Here is a 19,411-nt window from a genome sequence, read left to right on the forward strand (position 1 = left end):
TGGGCACAGGGTTTTCTAGTTTGCTTTTGTTTGTGTTTAATTTTGATTACATATCAGTGAAGGTGCCTACGAATATCACAGAGCTACTTCTCTTTTAACAAATAACCTCTCAGTGTCAGTCACCCCACGTGTATTATATATTTTCTAGCTTAGAATGAAACAACTCACACCTCAGTGGTCATGTAATACCCATATTTTGGACCCTATTAACATCATTACCGTACATGTGTTTTTCCCACAGATGCCCCCCCTGTGGGCGATGCAGGCAAATCAGACACCCTCGGGTCAACTGGCTCGTCCAGAAAAAGAGGAGGGGGGGCCAAGAAGGCGATGCAGGCAAACAAGTCTGCTCTCAGGGCCCCCCGAGCTCTCTGCTGCCTCACCCTCAGCAACCCCATCCGCATGGCAGCACTGGCCCTAGTGGAGTGGAAATATCCTTTTTCTGAGTGGGTTAGGGTGTTTGTGTACGTTTATACAGACACTGCTGCTTGGGATTCAAATGCATAATGTGTTAATGAGTTAATGTTGGGATGTAAGTGTGTTGAAGTTTTATTATGCAGCATTTTCCTGTAAAGATGCCTTCACGAGGCGTTTTGTATCCTTAAGTTCAGTCCTCAAGCCTTTTGATATTTTCATTCTACTTGCCATTTTTGCCAACTGTGTGGCCATGGGCGTTACCAAGCCATACCCCGATGATGACTCCAATGCTACCAATCACAAACTGGTGAGTTTCCTGTGGAGAGATACAGTATACGTTATTTTACTTATTTTGAAAGGTAGGAAACATTATATGTGGGAGGATGGTACACTGAGGTATTACCACAGATAAGTGAGGCTCAAACATATCTTTGTCATCCAATGAGAACGTGGCCAGGCTCTAAAGGATACTGTGCTTATGACATAAAAGTAGCCCTCACAACAAAATGTAATATAAACAACAATCATCACAAAGACATGGACAAAGAAACCTGGGTGAATATGAATTCTTCATATATATAAATGAAAGAAGGAACTGAAAAAATAAAGTTCTGTAGCTGTTTCACTCAATCTGTCATTTATCTATGAATTTGTGTCACTGATGTATTCATATATACACTCATACATACTATATGTAAATAAATAGATACCTACATCAATCAGTGGTAGGACGCGTGAGAAAAAAATGCAGTTGAAGGGAGATCTTCAACACTGAGAATATCCCACAAAGTCTAACCTTCAAACAGATGCCCCCTACTTTGATCGTACAGTTTTCTTCTTCCTTAGAAATATAACATTTCATTGAAACGATAAAATGTTTATGAAGTAGCTCCTTTATACATTTTGCATGTTTCCACATTCCTGTTCCCCAAGGCTTGACTTCCATTAAAAACATCTCTGGCTCTCCTGAGCTGACTCTCTTTCCTCAGCTCTCTGGGTCGTCTGAGTTCACTGATAGACGTGTGCATGATTCATGACACAAGTTTTACTGGTTAATGAAACGTTGTTCATGCAGAGGACAGCAGTAAGTAGGAATACTGCTGAAGGTAGCAACTGTTAGTGGAGGTAAATAGTGTTCTGTAGGGTGGTAATGGTATTAGAGGGGGAAAAGTTGTGCTGTGACCTTAGCGAGGTGACCCTGTCAGGGATCATGACTTACTTAAACGCGAACCATCTGCCTCACCACCCCCCACCCCACCCCCCCACCCCCGTCTCTCTTTCTTTCTCTGTTTCTGATCATTTCTCTCAGTTAAATTCAAAATCACATGGATTGAGAACTGAAAACACGTCTGTTTTTCTCTCTCAACAACATTGTTGTGTATTCACAAGTCACACTGATGTTAATGTCACTGTACTGCTCTAAATGCTCCTGACATAGTTTGCAGAGAGTAAAAGTGATGAAATATTTGAGTTTGATTGGAGGTGATTTAAGTTAAAAGAGTAGCAGGGACACACACACACACACACACACAAACACACCCAGACTTGCAGCATGATCAATGTTCATCCCTTTATTGGATTTCACAGAGGAGGTAGCCTCACTTTAAGATTCTCTTCCTTATAGAGACCAAATATAAGTTAATAACAATTTATGGATCAAGATTGGTGAATATCACAGTCTTTTTGTGAATATCTGTTATCTTACATCACAGCACATGATGCATGGATTATTTTGGCAGCCTCAGGTAGAGTCCGTGTGACAGTGGTGGTGGTGATTAGAAGCATTAAGCTGAAGTTACAGAAAAGGGATTCAGTGACAGGCTTAAGCATGTGTCAGGCACTGGGTTAAGAGGTTAGAAAGCCACTGCAATCAGCCCTTAATGATGACGCATGTGATGCGAAGAAAGAAGCATTAAAAAGACAATTAATGCCACTTATAGGTATATGCAGTGAGTAGCAATCAACAGTTTCTGAATGTCTTTATTTTACTGTGACAGTCACTTGACATTTTCTTCAGCACTTTTCTATGTTTATTCCCTTCAGACGCACTCACTAGCATTTAAAAAAAAAAGGTCATTCCAATTTCGCATAACTATCCCTACGCCACCTTTTCTTCTCAGGAACAAGTCGAGTACGTCTTCCTCGTCATCTTCACCATCGAGACCTTCACTAAAATTCTTGCCTACGGCTTAGTCATGCACCCCAGCGCCTACATACGCAGCGGATGGAACTTGCTCGATTTCATTATCGTCATTGTCGGGTACTTTGGTGCTTTTACATGGTCACGATTTCCATCTGCAAATGTTCTGTCATGAATAAAGAGAAAAGTGCAAACAGCTGTTTTCTGTGTCTGTGCAGCTTGTTCAGTGTGATAGCGGAGGCCATGACCGATCATAAGCCAGGAGAGGCCCATCATGCTGCAGGAAAACCCGGAGGCCTGGATGTCAAAGCGCTCAGAGCGTTCAGGGTGTTGCGACCGCTTCGACTCGTGTCTGGAGTGCCAAGTGTGTCCATCGCTTGTAGTCTGCTGGGTGTGTTCTTGCGTCTGTGCGTCATCCCACATGCACGACTGAAAAGTGTGTGTTTGTCTTGTCAGGTTTACAAATTGTGTTGAACTCCATCATGAAAGCTATGGTCCCCCTTCTCCACATCGGTATGTTGGTCATGTTTGTCATCATCATCTACGCTATCATCGGCTTGGAGCTGTTCATCGGCAGGATGCACAAGACGTGCTACTTCATGAACACAGGTCTCTGCTCTGCACGCTAAAAAAAAAAAATCATTTCTATGCTCTCCACATTTCATGGATGTGTAGGCTCACTGCCTGTTTTTGTTTTTTTCTGCCGTTCTCTGCTGCAGGTCTCATGATGGAGGATGACCCCACGCCCTGTGCGTTCGCAGGGAATGGGCGCTTTTGTGTCGGCAATGGGACTGAGTGCAGGGGCAAGTGGGAGGGCCCCAACGGCGGGATCACAAACTTTGACAACATTTTCTTCGCCATGCTGACTGTTTTCCAGTGCATCACTATGGAGGGCTGGACAGATGTGCTCTACTGGGTACACAGACATGCTCTTAGATCCCCTGCAGTTTATTTCTGACTCCAAACTGAAAATGCTGACTCACACTCTCTGTCTCTCTGCACAGATGAATGATGCCATTGGTTACGAGATTCCATGGATTTACTTTGTCTCTCTCGTCATCTTTGGATCATTTTTCATTATCAATCTTGTGTTGGGTGTGTTGAGCGGGTGGGTAGTCGCTGCACCGCAGGTCTCAACTTTCTGTTGCATTATGACAAAACAAAGTGAATCCCTTACATTTCTCTCCTATGTTTGTCTAAGTTTCCTAAGCTTGTGTGTGTGTGTGCAGAGAGTTCTCCAAAGAAAGAGAAAAGGCTGTGGCGCGTGGTGAGCTGCAGAAGGCGCAGGAGAGCAAACAGATGGAGGAGGACATGATTGGCTACATGGACTGGCTCATAGAGGCCGAGGATGTGGATGAAGAAGGAAACAAACGTTAGTTTAACACACGTTTACACTGACATACACACACACACACACACACACACACTCAAATATACGCAGCTACACCTCTCAGCCTTACATTTATACTCTGTGTCTTCATAGGTGCTGCAATTGCAAAGAAAAAGATGATGAAGAAGTTTGGCTGGTACAAACACAGTGAGGACGGTGGAGGTATGTCAGCTGTCACTCTCTGTTTGTTGTTGTGTCTGTTTTATACGATGCTCTCTAACAGCCTCTACTTGTCTCTGCGCTCCACAGAGTCAGACTCTGATGATGATATCGCGTACCTCGATGATGACAACGGCTGCTGTGCTTCTCTCATGTAAGACAACAGAGAAACAACAACACAGTTCCAACTTATTACTGAGACTTAGGAGGAGAATAAGTCATTTTATTCATCTCTCCCTCTCTCTCTCTCTCTCTCTCTCTCTCTCTCTCTCTCTCTCTCTCTCTCTCTCTCTCTCTCTCTCTCCATTTTCCTGTTTTCTCAGGGCAAAGATGATGGCCAATAGCTTCTGGTAAGATTTTCAACATTACACACTGTATGTGAAATGTGAGACATAGTTTGCTCCTCCGGTTGTGGCATAATAATACATTACATTGTTTGTATGATTCATAACATTTGACTGTGTTAATCATTACATTTGTCAAAATCAGTAGAATGAAAAAAATATTCATCACAGGATAAGCACAGTACATTAGAAGGTGTTATATCTGATAAGGTTCTTTACCCACTGTCCTATTACATATGAATATAATTACCAGTTAAATTTTGGCAGCATAGTATACAAAGAGGATTAAATATTATTTGGCAATATATTTGAGGTCACAATAATTATTAATAATTTTTTTAAAAATGCATTAGCTGATTGCGTGTTTTGTTGCAGCTTTTTATGCATATGAGACACAAACCTACACCAGGACAAACCTGGTGTCTTTGGAGGGACTGACTGTGGCTTGTACGTACTTTCTTCATTCAAATTGCTGTGTCGACTCTTTCTTAGTGACCAGTTGTGCCAGCTGAATCATACTTTCAGGAAGAATTGCCGCGTGGCTGTTAAGACCACAAACTTCTACTGGCTGGTTCTTCTGCTGGTGTTTCTCAACACAGTGGCCAGTGCCTCCGAGCATTACGGACAGCCAAAGTGGCTCACAGAAATGCAAGGTAAAAGCACACTACTCCTATTAATCCTTTTAATCCTAATCCCGACCCTCTGTGATAAAATTAAAAAAAAGACTCCACCTCTTCTTCTCTGTTTGTCCCACAGAGCGAGCCAATAAGATCCTGCTGCTGCTGTTCACTCTGGAGATGCTGATGAAGATGTATGCCTTTGGCCTGCAGATCTATTTCATGGCGCTGTTCAACCGCTTTGATTGCTTCGTGGTGTGCGGCGGCATCCTCGAGACTCTGCTCGTAGAGTTGGATGTCATCCCGCCCATCGGCATCTCCGTGCTGCGCTGCATCCGACTGCTGAGGATATTTAAGATGACACGGTAACTGATAACACAGCTTAAGGAGGACAAGTGCCAACTTCTTTCAGGCATTTGATTCATCTTGTGTGTAATTTCCTGAAGCGTACCCATGCTGTCTTGTTTCCAGGCACTGGGCTGCCTTATCTGACCTGGTCAACTCGCTGCTCAACTCCATGAAAGCTATCTGCTCCCTGCTGCTCCTGCTCTTCCTCTTCCTCATCATCTTCGCCTTGCTGGGCATGCAGTTGTTTGGAGGCAAATTCAACTTTGATGAGACTCAGATGAAGAGAAGTACCTTTGACTCCTTCCCTCAGGCTCTGCTCACTTGTTTCCAGGTGATTTACACCTCCACAATATCTCACATGCCAATATCATTTCTTTTATTTATCAGGTATGAGTTACAGCTCTCTCTCTCTCTCTCTCTCTGTCTCCTTGTGTCTCTCTTTTCTCTCCTCTCTGGCGGTCTGTCTGTGCAGATACTCACTGGAGAGGACTGGAACGCTGTGATGTACGACGGCATTATGGCCTACGGAGGGCCCATCTTCCCTAACATGGTGGTGTGCGTTTACTTTGTCATCCTCTTTGTCTGTGGTAACTGTATCCTTTCCCAAGAAGTGATCAACAGATAAACAATGTTTGTAACCATATTTCTGATCCAATTGCCGAACATTAAGTTCAGTCTTTAGTATCCGATGGAGGAAATTTGACTCCTTAATGTCGTGATCAGACATCCTGCTCAATGTCTTCTTGGCTATCGCTGTCGACAACTTGGCAGGAGGCGGCGGAAAGAAAACCGTCGAGTAAGTTTGATATAAGAGAAGGTGATAGTGAGCAGTAGTGTTTACTGCTGTGTTTACACTGATCAGTGCATTAAGTGCATACAAAAATGTGACTTTTGAACAGTTCCAGCTTCGGTCAACTGTATTTTTGCGGCATTTGTTTTTTTCAGAGAGAAAAAAGATGAGGAGGAAGAGTGGGATGAGGATGAAGAGAAAGAAGATGAAGATGCAGGGGTAGATAATGTTTTAATATTTTTCTGCACCGTTACTAAAAAGTGAGATGCCGAAGTTACAGCAGCTGATCTGATGCTCTGTCTGTAGAACGAAGAGGACGACTGGCAGGAAAACGAGGAGCTGAGGGCCATTGAGGGACTAGAGGGTGAGTGTGACGGACATCACACCCTGCAGGGGAAACGTTACACCTGCTGACTCAGATGTAAGCTGTCTCTTATACCTTTCTTGTTTGCTCTTTGTTTTATTGTAGGAGTCGCTCCATTAAAGCCAGAGTTCTCTGGGCCTAAAGAGAAGATCGTACCAATCCCTGATGGAAGCTCCTTCTTCATTCTTGGAAAGAAAAACTGGTAATCTGAGAATAGAGATGTGCCCTATGAAACTAATTCTACTAAAACTCTAAAATCTTACTCTTTAAAGGAGCTATTTGTAAGTTTTGCTATTGCTACATAGCGTTAGCAATAACAGCTGTTTACATACCAGTCTTTGTAAGGACTTCAACCATTGTAGCCTTTACGTTACAAGATGTTATAATACACCCTCTGAGCAGCGCTGCTTCTTCAGGGCAGACTGGACACTACGGTGACTCGGTCTCAGAAAGTGACAAATCAGTCTGACAAGGCCAGTACACGAAAAGAGGTGATACAGATAGAAGTAAAACAAAAGGGTTGTTTCCTCTGCTGGAGACATCTCTCGTCAAGCTAAAGAAGGAGGTTTAATCCTGAACTTGCAACGTTTCTTCTAAACTGGTGAGTAATCAGCTGTTAATGGTAACGTTGGCTATGTAGTAACAGTAAAACTTACATATAGCTCCTTTAACTTCCTGCTAATTTAGCAAGTAAGTTGTGTGACGCCAAGAGATGGCTGAAACTCTCCACTCCTCTGATTCACTTTTCTACTTTCCTTCTAACTCTCAGTTTGCGAGTCGCCTGCCACAACCTCATCCATCACCCATACTTCACCAACTTCATCCTCATCTTCATCATCCTCAGTAGTATTTCCCTGGCCGCTGAGGATCCAATCAAATCCCACTCATTCAGGAACATAGTAAGACCAACCACATAGGATCACATCACATCTGCTTTTATTCTTGCAAGCAGATTGTCATATCCTCTTCATTCCCACTTGCTCATAATTACTGTCATGACAAGAAAAATGAATACTCGCACTCATTTTTGGTTTTCCTCAGGTGCTTGGTTATGCAGATTATGTGTTCACGTCCGTTTTCACAGTGGAGATCGTACTAAAGGTAATGGTTGAACTGGCTGAAATTGAAAGTGATGTGTTCACTAGATGGAAGTTTCTAACTCTGTTTCTTCACTTCCTCGCTCGTGTCTAGATGACAGTCTACGGAGCTTTTCTGCACACGGGCTCCTTCTGTAGAAATGCCTTCAACCTCCTCGACCTGCTGGTTGTCAGTGTGTCGCTCACGTCCTTCTTCCTGCAGTGAGTAGATTCCTGTGTGACACAAACTGGACACTTTGGACGGAAGAACTGACAGGAGTCACTGTTGTAAAGCTGTACCCCGATGTCTCATTCAAGTGTCAAGGCTTGAGGGCAGCACTTTTTAGAGTTCAGTTAAAGAAAGTGATTTTCTTTCCACATTTGTTCCATTTCCCAGTAAAACCTGCCTTCATTATTACTAGTTATTATTTATTTATTAAATTCTTTTTTTTTTAACTTCTCTAAATCAATTTTGCTCCCAGTTCGAGTGCAATCTCTGTGGTGAAGATCCTTCGAGTGTTGCGTGTGCTCAGGCCTCTTCGAGCCATTAACAGAGCCAAGGGGCTGAAGGTAAATCCTTTTGCTTATCTTTCTTTTTTGTTATATTAAAATCATATATTAAGAAAGTTAGCATTTACTTGTTACGTTGCATGATGTATGTTACATATGTGTATATTTGATATTTAAGTGTATATTATGTATAGTTTGTTGCTATTTAAAGCTAACTTATGGGCTTCATTGCCTTTATGTTCACAGAATGTGGTGCAGTGTGTGTTTGTGGCGATCCGCACCATCGGTAACATCTTGATTGTCACAACACTTCTTCAGTTCATGTTTGCGTGTATCGGAGTGCAGCTCTTCAAGGTACATGATCACATTTTCAACCATTTCAACTGTTTTCTTTTTCTTTTGCTCACAGAAAATTAAAAGGGGGTTTTTAATGGTTTGGCTTTTCTGTGTTTCATGCTAACAGGGTAGATTCTACAGCTGCACAGATGAAGCCAAACACACTCCAGATGAGTGCAAGTCAGTTCTTATCATTTCTCTACGCAATATAAAGCACCTCACAGTCTCTTAACATGCTGTGTGTGTCATAAAATGTGTGTATGTGTTTGATTTTAGGGGAACGTTCGTGGTCTATAAAGACGGGGACATGAACCACCCCATGGTGAGAGAGAGGATTTGGCAAAACAGTGATTTCAACTTCGACAATGTGCTGATGGGAATGCTGGCTTTATTCACTGTGTCAACATTTGAAGGCTGGCCACAGTGAGTAGCAGCAACTTTACACTGTTTTTATTTTCAAGGTTAAGAAAAAAGTGGTTTTACTTTGTAGATTTTGGTGGTTGAAGGTCAAAGGTCACATACCCCATATGAATAATTTAAGTTTGTATCTGTATCTTTCAGTATGCAAATAAAGATAGGTGTTCAATTAAAGTGATTTTAACTGAAGAATTCACACAAACAGCCACACAAATGGTTAATATTTAATACGACTCTGGATAAACGGGGATGTAACCTGAAACTAGTCTGAGTGGCAGAGGCATTCAGCTTAGAGGTGGTAATTCTGTTTGGATTTTTTTTTTTTGAAGATTATATTTTTGAGCGGAAAATGTTTCCTCACCATTGTTTTTTTTGTATTTTGTTTCTATTAAGGCTTCTTTACAAGGCTGTGGACGCCAACGCCATAAACCGAGGGCCCATTTACAACTACCGAGTAGAAATCTCCATCTTCTTCATCATCTACATCATCATCATTGCCTTCTTCATGATGAACATTTTTGTGGGTTTTGTCATCATCACATTTCGAGAACAAGGAGAGGCTGAGTTTAAAAACTGTGAACTCAACAAAAATCAAGTTGGTTATTTTACATAATCTTGATTGATCACTCTAATTCTCATTTGTGCTTTGTTTCATTGTTTCAAAGTCAGTAACGTTCCCTCTCCTCTTTTAACCCCGTCCAGCGCCAGTGTGTGTACTATGCACTGAAAGCTCAACCTATAAAGATTTACATTCCCAAAAACCCCTCCCAGCTGAAATTCTGGAGGATAATCAACTCCAGCCAGTTTGAATATGTTATGTTTGTGCTGATTCTGGGAAACACCCTCACTCTGGCTGTTCAGGTACCATTTTGCACAAATCAAAATATCAAAATATATATTTTTTTAAATTTCCTTTTTTTTCAGTGTTTAATGTGAAGTTTTGTGGGGTTTTTTCTCTCAGCATTACGAGCAGTCGAAACTCTTCACCTCCATCATGGACATCCTCAACATGATCTTCACTGTGGTTTTCACTATAGAGATGATCATCAAGTTACTGGCTCTGCGGGCTCATGTGAGGCTTTTTTTTTGTTGTTTTGTTTTACATTCACAACAACTGCCACCACTGTTTTTTGTTGAGTCTCACTTTGCTTATTTCTTTTTATTGCAGCATTATTTCATCGATCCCTGGAATTCATTTGATGCGTTGATTGTCGTGGGGAGCGTGTTGGACATCGCAGTCTCTGAGTTTAGTGTAAGTTTGTTTGTTGTTCAGGCACATTTCAAAAATTCTGATTGTTTGTTTACATCAAATCAAAAACATTTTACGAAAGTCCTGTGTCATTGCTACGTACTTTATTAAATGCTTGACAAGAGGCTGCAGTGGCACAGTTTTCTCTTTTCCAATATTTAGCATGACTTAGCAAAAGTCTGTGCACAAGCAATGAATTTAATATTAAATGAATCTCCTGAGGCTTTGCTCCTAAATTTTTTAATGTTTACTGTAAAAAATTAAAAATGACAAGATCCATGTGTTACTTTTGCGTCTTGTCTCAGTCAAAAAGAAAAGAGAATCTCTCTCTAAAAAAAAATCCAACTTTAAGCTTCATGGAGCATCTAAAAAAGACTGAGACATTTTAGCTACTGCAACATTAACATCAGCAACAGCAAACGTTCAAGTTCTCTGTTTTCAGAGGAGAATCCAGGTGTCAGAATAAAAGGTTTCACGATAATTAACATCAAGATAACGAAGTCAAGTCTTTTGTGTCTTTTGCTGGAAAATCTCAGGGTTTAGTGACCAACATGGTGGGTTTGTTATAGGCCCATTCTAGTGTTGTTAAATAAATATATTGAATTATTGAAATACTGTGTTCATGAGACTTCAAAACAGAACTACAGTAAATATAATGGTACAGTTAACGGAACAAGTGCACTAAGAAGAGTGCAGATGATACAGAAAAAGCCTGGGGGGGGGGGGGGGGGTTGAACTCATGACCTCAGTGTTAAAAAAAATCCAGACTCCGACTGACTTTACACAACATGCAGTGTGTTAATGAACTTGTTGCTCAGTGGGATGGTTTGTTGACAGATGTTTCACTCTGATAATTAAACCATTTCTGTCTGATCCTGATGGCTTCTTAATCTCTTCCCTCCTACATTCTGTCTCTGCTTGTTGCTGATTGCCTGAATCCAGGGAGGAGGCGGCCATGGTGAGGTGAGAGCTGAACACAACCACCCGAGCTTCAAATGTGTCTTAGGTTTGGGATCTATACATCAGGACGCGCACGCAGTGTAACACATGTATTTACTTACCTGTGTCTGTGTCTCACCACATGTTCGTTAAAGGGCAAAGGAGAAAGTGGAAAAGTCTCCATCACCTTCTTCCGGTTATTCAGAGTGTTGAGGTTGGTCAAACTGCTCAGCAAAGGAGAGGGTATTCGAACGCTTCTCTGGACTTTTGTCAAGTCCCTCCAGGTCAGTGCAGCGCAGAGCAAATAATTCACATCATGGCAAAACTAATTAGATAAAGGCTTGATTTCAGTATCGTGCTCTTGACTTGTATCTGCTCAGGCCCTGCCTTACGTTGGTCTGCTCATCGCCATGATCTTTTTCATCTATGCTGTGATTGGCATGCAGGTGAGTGAGCCAGGAGTACTTGATCAAATCTGCACTTTAAACTGTTTCATTTTCACCACCTAAAATTAATCAATTACCAATTAATGGTACAGAAAGCAGCATAAAGCAAACAAGACAGTCCTACCCACAATTCACTAGATTGTTATCGGTCAAACTGCTCCTCTGGTTGCAGCTGTGTGTCTCTCACCAAGCGCACTGTTCTCCTTGCAGACGTTTGGGAAAGTGGCCGTCGATGACAGTACGCACATCAACAGAAACTGCAACTTCCAGACCTTCTTCATGGCTGTTCTGGTGCTTTTCAGGTGAGTCAATTCATCCAGAAACAGACAGACGCCAAAGTCGTCCTCACTGTTTTTCTCATAGCTGCAGCACTCGAATAATTAAACAAATAATTATTGAAGAAACTCCAAAGTAAAACCAGATTTAAAATTAAAGTTCTCAGTAATCTGAATACGTTTACCTGTTTAATTGCTTTAAATCATCAGCAATGTCATTTGATGATAGATTGTAATTCTCTATGGTGCCGATAATTGATTTTTAGTAATTATTTATTAGTTATGCCCCAGCACAACATTTCCTCTTTCTGCATTAATTAGTAGTAAATAAACAATTTCTCTCCCCTCCTTTAAAATGAGATTTTGAAGATCTTAATAATCTCGATAAAGGGGACAAATGCCAGTGCTGCTCTGTCTCTGTGTCCTTGTAGGTGTGCCACCGGAGAGCAGTGGCAGGAAATCATGTTGGCAGCTCTCCCCGGCAGACGCTGTGACCCAGAGTCCGACACTGAACCTGGTGAAGAGTTCAGCTGCGGTAGCAACTTGTCCTACATCTACTTCATCAGCTTCTTCATGCTGTGCGCTTACCTGGTGAGCGAGGCCAAGGGGGATTAAGGATCAATCAATTTGGTTTCTAATCGCTCCCTTCTCAGATTGTTTGGAGTAAAACACTTATGCTGCTTTGATATAAATTAATACAGCTGCCTGACTCCAAAATTAAATTTAGGTATAATTAATTCAGACTTGTTTTACAGACTGTAAGGTCTGTGGGATAAAAGTCAGATGAAAGGAGAGAGGATAGTATTACACCAGTAGTGTAGTAGCAGTTTTAAAAGCCTAACCCTGTCTCCTCCAGTTTCCAGCTCCTCAGAATACTCCCACGTCTCTGGATTTTGTTAATCCAGACAGAGAAACCTAAACCACAAAATCCCAATTTAAAAGGTTGCAAGTATTTTGGTAACATTTCAGTGACTTCAGTGCTATTTTAACACATTAAACAGGTTAAATGAGGGTGATTTTTAAACAGAAAAGAACAGGGTCTGCTCGGGTGTAGTGAGAGAAAGCACATTTAAATGGAGTCTAAAAATTCAAGCACGTGCAAGCACGTTTTAATTCAAACAAACCAAAATTGTATGATTTCCCAAAAGACATCCCAGTATTAATCTCTTTCTCAGTCGAAGATGTTTCCTCCTTCCTTGAAATCAGATTTACAACCACAGGGTCCAGGTTCATGTTCAGCCCTGCTCTTCATGTCTTTCTTACATTCCTTCTATGGTTTCTTCTCCTGTGGACAGCTGACATCCGTCAGTCTGTGTGTGGTCTTCGACCTTTAGCAGAAACCCACTGAAACCCTCCCGGCTGCTAAAAGTAGAACCGGACCTCAGAGTCCTGCTGGAGTCGTTTGCTCTATCAGAACTGGATGGACTGACATGCAAATAGTCACTCGTTACAAAAAGACCATTCCAATAAACGCCTGCATATAAAAGTAAATAACAACCTAATGCAATATGTTTACTTTTAAAACTCTATTTGAACTACTTTAATTCACTTTTATTAATTTAAAACACCTTTAATACCTTAATTTTAATTTACAGATTTATTTAAAGGTTAATTATAGATTATAATGATAAACCATTACTAACCACTATTTTATGTAGGTTTTTTTTGTGTAAACTTTCTCAGTCAAAATTCACACCTTTTAATGATGGTACCTAAGTCAGTTATCAAATCTATGGTGATGTATTGGTCACACTTGTTATGTTTTGGTCCTTGTCTCTGTCAGATCATCAACTTGTTCATCGCTGTCATCATGGACAACTTTGAGTACCTGACACGAGACTGGACTGTGCTCGGTACTCACCACCTGGACGAGTTCAAGAGAGTTTGGTCTGACTACGATCCAGAGGCCACGTAAGACTCGTTCCTCGTTTCTCTTTCATCCTCTGCTACCTTTGTTCCCTCTCACTGTTCAGACAATCTGTGGTTATAACCAAATCACTTCCAGTTGCAAGGCAACTGGAAATCAACATAACCGAGAAGAGAATTGTGCAGCAGTGTGCAGATACTGCTTCTCTCAGTTTCTAAAATGCCCTCAGTCACTTTTCACTTTTATCTCTCAGTAAACATCTGTTTTGCGTTTGCCTGCCTCTTGCAGCGGTCGTATAAAGCACATTGACGTCGTCACCATGCTGCGAAGGATTCAGCCACCTCTTGGTTTTGGAAAGCTATGTCCTCATCGTGTGGCTTGCAAGGTAACTCGGCACACATTCAGTGCTTCACATTATGGGGCCAGAGGCAGGAGTAAATAGATCTCACTCCTTCTGTCTCATCTTGTCCTCTCAGAGACTTGTTGCTATGAATGTCCCCCTGCACCCTGATGGGACAGTCACCTTCAATGCTACGCTGTTTGCTCTTGTTCGAACCTCGCTGAAAATCAAGACTGAAGGTGAAGACCTGCAACACATTCAAACACACACTCTCATTGCACTCGTTGTGCTTGTATGAGACTGTACTGCTGCTCAAGGTGCTGGTTTCCTTAAAGGATTTGTTGTCACCCTCAGGCCCCATCGATCAGCAGAATGAGGAGCTGAAGCTGATTATTAAGAAGCTCTGGAAACGCACTAAGCCCAAGCTCATCGATGAAGTCATTCCTCCACCTAGAGGTACATGAAAAAATTACATAGCTGCCAGCCATCACGAAAGAAATCACTCAAATATTAAATAAAGCTTTTGCCATTAATAGCACATATTTCTTGTGAAAGTAAGATGTCTGCATTGAAAAAGAATCAGGTTTTAAAAATATTCTGAATGCAATTAAGAGCAAATGAAGACAGTATATGAATCTCATCATCCAGAGAAATGTCTGTATTACTCTTTCTTCTTTTCCTCTTTCCCTCCAACACTTATCACAACAGTCCGTTTTCCTTTTTTTTTTTTTTTTTCCTTCTCAGGTGACGAGGTGACCTGTGGGAAGTTTTACGCCAGCTTCTTGATTCAGGACTATTTCAAGAAGTTCCGCAAGAGAAAGGAGAGGGAGAGGAAATCCAAGAAGAAGGACAAGGCAGCTTCTCTTCAGGTGCTTTGTGCTTTTCAATTTAAAGATCGAGTCCAGATATGAGTAATAAGAGTAATTAGAGTAATAATTTGGATGTGATATGGTTTTTCCACACAAAAAATTTGTTTTGTGTACATCTTCTCATTTTTTTCATTGGAAAATCCACCATCTGTGAATATGCAAATGCTGTTCATTCAACTACTACACACAGATGTCTCTTCTTGGTGTGTGCGTGTGTGTGCGCTGGAGGTTTTCAAGTTTCCACATCACACTTTAGGTGTAAGTTGCAGGAACTTTCCACGCTTTAGCAGATGAGTGTGAAAACAGCCATCTGGTGTCAAACTCTGCACAAGCTCTGCAACGTGATGCTCGAACATCCAAATTAAATAATCATGACAACACATTTTTGAGTGAATTTTGTTGTTGCTTTATGGATATGTGCCAGACAATCACTGTTAACATAATGATTGGGGTACATGTGTGTGTGTGTGTGTGTGTTCTCAGCAAGGGCTGCGGACGCTGCAGGACCTGGCTCCAGAGATGCGTCTGGCGATGGCCTGTGACCTGGAAGAAGAGGAAGCTGTGGACGGAGAGATGACAGGTGATGAGATATTCGACAGTGATGCTGGAACCTCAGCAAACACCACGCCGGCTAGCACTCCGATGCCGCCCATCGATATGCTCGTGGAGCAGACGACTGTGATACTCGAACCAGAGCCCAAGATAGCCAACGGGGGCGTGATTACAGAGCAGGTCTCAGGCCTACAGGAGCACCAGAGACCAGGATCAGAGCTGGCAGGTGTCAGCGTCGTAACAGAGCAGCCTGTGAGGTCTGAGCCCCTGCCCATCAGGTGTGTTTCTCTCATATGTGTTTATTGCATTACATGTAAATTGACACAGTGTTACTGTCATTTTTGGTGAAAGTCACAATGAGTTATTTCCCGACTTGCCTGTTCTCCACACACAGGGTGGACTCCATCAGTGAGCTGCCTCCTCCTCCAACCCCGGAGATATCTGTTATAGCTGAAGAACCAGTTGTGGCGGCTATGACTGAAGTAACTGAGCAGGTTTACAACAGTGAAGGCGATGCTGCAAGTCTGGCATCAGTAGACAGGTAAGAAACCAGATCCAAAGTGAGGAGAGAGCAGTGAAGAAGGGATAGTGTGGCTTTTTGCAAAATATACATCTTCATGTTCTTGCCAATAGTTAGATGGGAAAAAAATCGATACCACTTTAACGTCTTTCGGTGATGTATGAAACTTTAGCTTACATCGAAGACCATAAACAGAGGGAAACATCTAGCCTGGCTCTGTACAAATTAAAAAAGAATCATCCTACTATTACTTCTTACTAATTAACATGCTGTATCTTGTTTGGTTAATTCCCAAAAAAACATTGTAAGAACAACAAGTTTATGTTTTACACAGGGTTATATGGGGGACTATTTTTTGCCTGGCAGCTTCAAGATGACGATAAGACTCCAGGAAGTCACTGCTCTCGGCCAGGAAATAGTCCCCCACATAAGCCGCCATAAAACCACAGTTTGTTGTTTATACATTTTTGTTTTTGTACAGATTAGACAAACAAAATATATAACATTTCAATTAGTGAGCTTTCGTGCTGGTGGTAGGCTTCATATCAAGTGGACAGATGTGAGAGAAACTGAAGAAGCATAATTCCCCAAATTCCAAAGTATTCCTTTAAAAATATGAACTCATGCTTGAAGTCTTGATTTGTATTTTACAGGTACGTTTACCCAGAAGCTGTTTCTCCTGTACCAACTGAGACCGGCTACAATGGACAGAGCCTGGAAAGAGCTAGCAGCATTGGGGAGATCCCCTATGACATTCCTGATCCGAACACCTTCATTAACAATTACAATAACACCAACATGAATGGAGGGAGCGTTACTGCAAGCCCCACCCCCTATGACACAAATGGGTATAATGGGAACGGATACACGGGCTACAATGGGAACGGCAGCATCATCAGCACCAATGGTAATGGAAGCACAGTGAACGGCTGCACTGAAAATGGCAGCACTGTGAGTGGTTACACTGGGAATGGCTACGGTGGGAACGAAAACAACGGCACACAGTTTGTGAGGAGACGGCTACTTCCTGCCATACCCAGAGGTGGGAAACATACTCTCTCTTAAGTTCGCATAATTTATCATTTTTACATTTACAGCCAAAGTTTTTCACTTAATTATGGAGGGAGTTTCAAGGACGTGGGCTTTTACTTAACAAAAAGATGTAATTCGTTGCATTATTGGATATGTAGGATCCAGTGTTCTGTAGCTTGACTCAAGTGCAATATTAAATTACTGGATTACCTCTTAAATCTAATGCCACCAATTTGGCTTCTATTTGAATAACTAGAGAAATTTCACCAAGAATTATTATTTATCTTGTAACTATGCTGCAGATAATAATCACAAATGATATATGCATGAGATTAAAGTCATATATTTTCACTGCTAACGCTAAATCTGTCCAAACAAGGTTATAGTCATGCATCCTGACCAGTTTCCTAACACTTCCTTGCCTATTGTTTCAGGTCGTAAGCCTGCCTTTAACTTCCAGTGTCTGAGGCCTCAGAGCAGTGTGGACAACATCCCCATCCCAGGAAACTATACTGGGAACACATCCCCATCCAGATCCCGTCTCCAGGTAAAACCATGACACATATGCTCTCTCAAACTGCTAGATTTCAGCCACAGAGTTTCTCATCTGGTTTCTTCTCCTGCTCTTGCTTTCTTGTGGCAGGTCCAGCACAGCCTGGACTCCCGACCCAGCAGCGTGTCCTCCATGTCGTCCGCCTCCTGGGCAAACACAGCAGCAGCTGGCACCACTCCTGTTCCAGGAATAATCAACCCTTCAGGGCGCAGGGGCAAGCTCATCTACACTCCTATGATCCTGATGGACGAAGCCACCGGCACCAGCCAGCCGCTGTGGAGCGACGGCTCCGCCAGCCTCCCTGTAGGGAGCCGTCCCGGCTGGTACCCCGGTCAGACGAGGACCTTCACCAGCGTGAGGATGCCACCGGTCAACCAGGGCTTCATAGACAAAGGCAGTGCGGACAGTCTGGTTGAGTCGGTGAGTAATCATGTTACCTGGTACTAGAGTTTGGTATTAGGACAGGCTTCAATTCAATTAAATTGTGAAACTGTCCTTTAATATACCTGGATATGCATGCTCTTACATCTACTGTAATATATAAACAGCAAAAAGACAATATTTATTTCTAATGCCGATATCTCATGATACAATTTGACCCCTGCCTATAATGTTTGGGAATTTCTTTTTAGAGTTTAGTATTATACTTTCTCATTCTTTGAAGTTTGCTGTAAAATCCCAGAATAATAAAAGAGATAAATAAACAAAGTTGTTACTCACTGGTGATCATACGGCTAAGTGACTCTCTCAACTGATAAAATTGTCTGTGCATGATCCTGTCTCTCATCTCTTGTTCCTCCGCCTCCTTTTTTCTCGCTAATGTCAGATCTTGATCTCCGAGGGTCTCGGCCTCTACGCCAGGGACCCGAAGTTTGTGAACTTTGCCAAGCGGGAGATTGCCGAAGCCTGTCACATGAGCCTGGATGAAATGGAGAGCGCCGCTGCTGACCTGATAGCCCGCGGAGCCAGTCAGTCGATCTCTCGGTTTGAGGCCGAACTTGCCGACGAAATGAACTGCGTGATTTCTTACTGAGATCAGCAACACTGAAATAACTGTATGAGAAAGTGAAGTATGAAGTTTGTAAGAGAAAAAAAGGAGCAAAGTCTTTAATGTGGTGTGTGTTTATATCTTCTGTGGAGAACAAAGAAATGATGTGATGGGATACAAATGGGACATGACTTTTTCTCACTTTGTTGTCCTGAGTGTATGAGATGCTTTTGTTTGTGAATGCCAAAACACACATGCACTTATTTTAAGGACATGTCAGTATGTGGCAGGACTCGACAGGGTTTCCTGTGAACACTATGATTGCAGTGTTTTGCAGAAGAGCCTGCTGAATGTGACAGCAAACAGTGGCTCTTAGTATTATGACAAAGGACCACTTTGCATTGTATTTTTATTTTGTACTGTACTTGAATTGTTATCACTTTATACAAGTGTGTATTCAGCTGCAATCATGGCACATAGACTCTAAAATTAGAATATGTCAAACTATTAGATCAATAAAACCTTTATACTTTGTCACACAAATGTAAATATATTGAATTAATATTTAAATATATTGAATATCCTCTAAGATAAAGCAAATTCATAGCAAAAATAAATAAAATGGTGTTTTATTGTCGACCTGTCTGGTTGTGGGGGAGGGGGGATTATCTGCTGTGCACAAATAAAACAAGTTTTCTGAAATGTATTTTATTCTTGATTGTAATCATTTTTCCTGTGTGTAAATAATAGCATACCATTGTAAACTGTGCTTTAGCTGACAGGTGCTTTAGGTTGTGTTTACTTTGTTCACAGCACTGCTACAGTGGATGTTGAAAACTGCAGTGACGCACAAAGGAGTGAATTATATAATCA

At 41.8% G+C, this 19,411-nt stretch overlaps 1 protein-coding gene across 1 annotated transcript; it reads left to right on the forward strand.

Moving 5' to 3' along the window:
* The first annotated feature begins 581 nt into the window (after positions 1-581).
* cacna1fa (calcium channel, voltage-dependent, L type, alpha 1F subunit a) lies at positions 582-19,195 on the forward strand. The gene is made up of 45 exons (XM_071477047.1): positions 582-724; positions 2,538-2,677; positions 2,776-2,921; positions 3,014-3,166; positions 3,277-3,473; positions 3,562-3,665; positions 3,787-3,929; positions 4,041-4,109; positions 4,197-4,260; positions 4,430-4,456; positions 4,943-5,103; positions 5,207-5,432; positions 5,539-5,746; positions 5,888-6,008; positions 6,139-6,211; positions 6,361-6,424; positions 6,512-6,569; positions 6,675-6,771; positions 7,339-7,468; positions 7,611-7,670; positions 7,761-7,867; positions 8,128-8,215; positions 8,402-8,509; positions 8,619-8,671; positions 8,768-8,914; positions 9,302-9,503; positions 9,611-9,769; positions 9,870-9,980; positions 10,077-10,160; positions 11,100-11,120; positions 11,252-11,380; positions 11,477-11,542; positions 11,753-11,844; positions 12,249-12,408; positions 13,601-13,728; positions 13,973-14,069; positions 14,161-14,263; positions 14,379-14,480; positions 14,769-14,893; positions 15,377-15,723; positions 15,840-15,986; positions 16,619-17,007; positions 17,432-17,544; positions 17,641-17,970; positions 18,377-19,195. Exons 1-45 carry the CDS (start codon positions 668-670, stop codon positions 18,581-18,583), a joined length of 5,913 nt encoding a protein of 1,970 aa, XP_071333148.1. The 5' UTR covers positions 582-667; the 3' UTR covers positions 18,584-19,195.
* The last annotated feature ends 216 nt before the right edge of the window (positions 19,196-19,411 follow it).

Source organism: Trachinotus anak, unplaced genomic scaffold, assembly GCF_046630095.1.
Source record: "Trachinotus anak isolate AG129_WGS33_773 ecotype Australia unplaced genomic scaffold, CSIRO_AGI_Tana_v1 ptg000004l, whole genome shotgun sequence".
Taxonomy (NCBI): domain Eukaryota; kingdom Metazoa; phylum Chordata; class Actinopteri; order Carangiformes; family Carangidae; genus Trachinotus; species Trachinotus anak.

What these genes read in the sequence shown, in the direction of transcription:
- cacna1fa (XM_071477047.1), top strand. Translation starts at nt 668, where the DNA reads ATGGGCGTTACCAAGCCATACCCCGATGATGACTCCAATGCTACCAAT. An exon ending in GGCCATTGAGGGACTAGAGG is followed by an intron (nt 6,570 to 6,674) that starts GTGAGTGTGACG and finishes GTTTTATTGTAG; the next exon opens with GAGTCGCTCCATTAAAGCCA. An exon ending in TCGGAGTGCAGCTCTTCAAG is followed by an intron (nt 8,510 to 8,618) that starts GTACATGATCAC and finishes TCATGCTAACAG; the next exon opens with GGTAGATTCTACAGCTGCAC.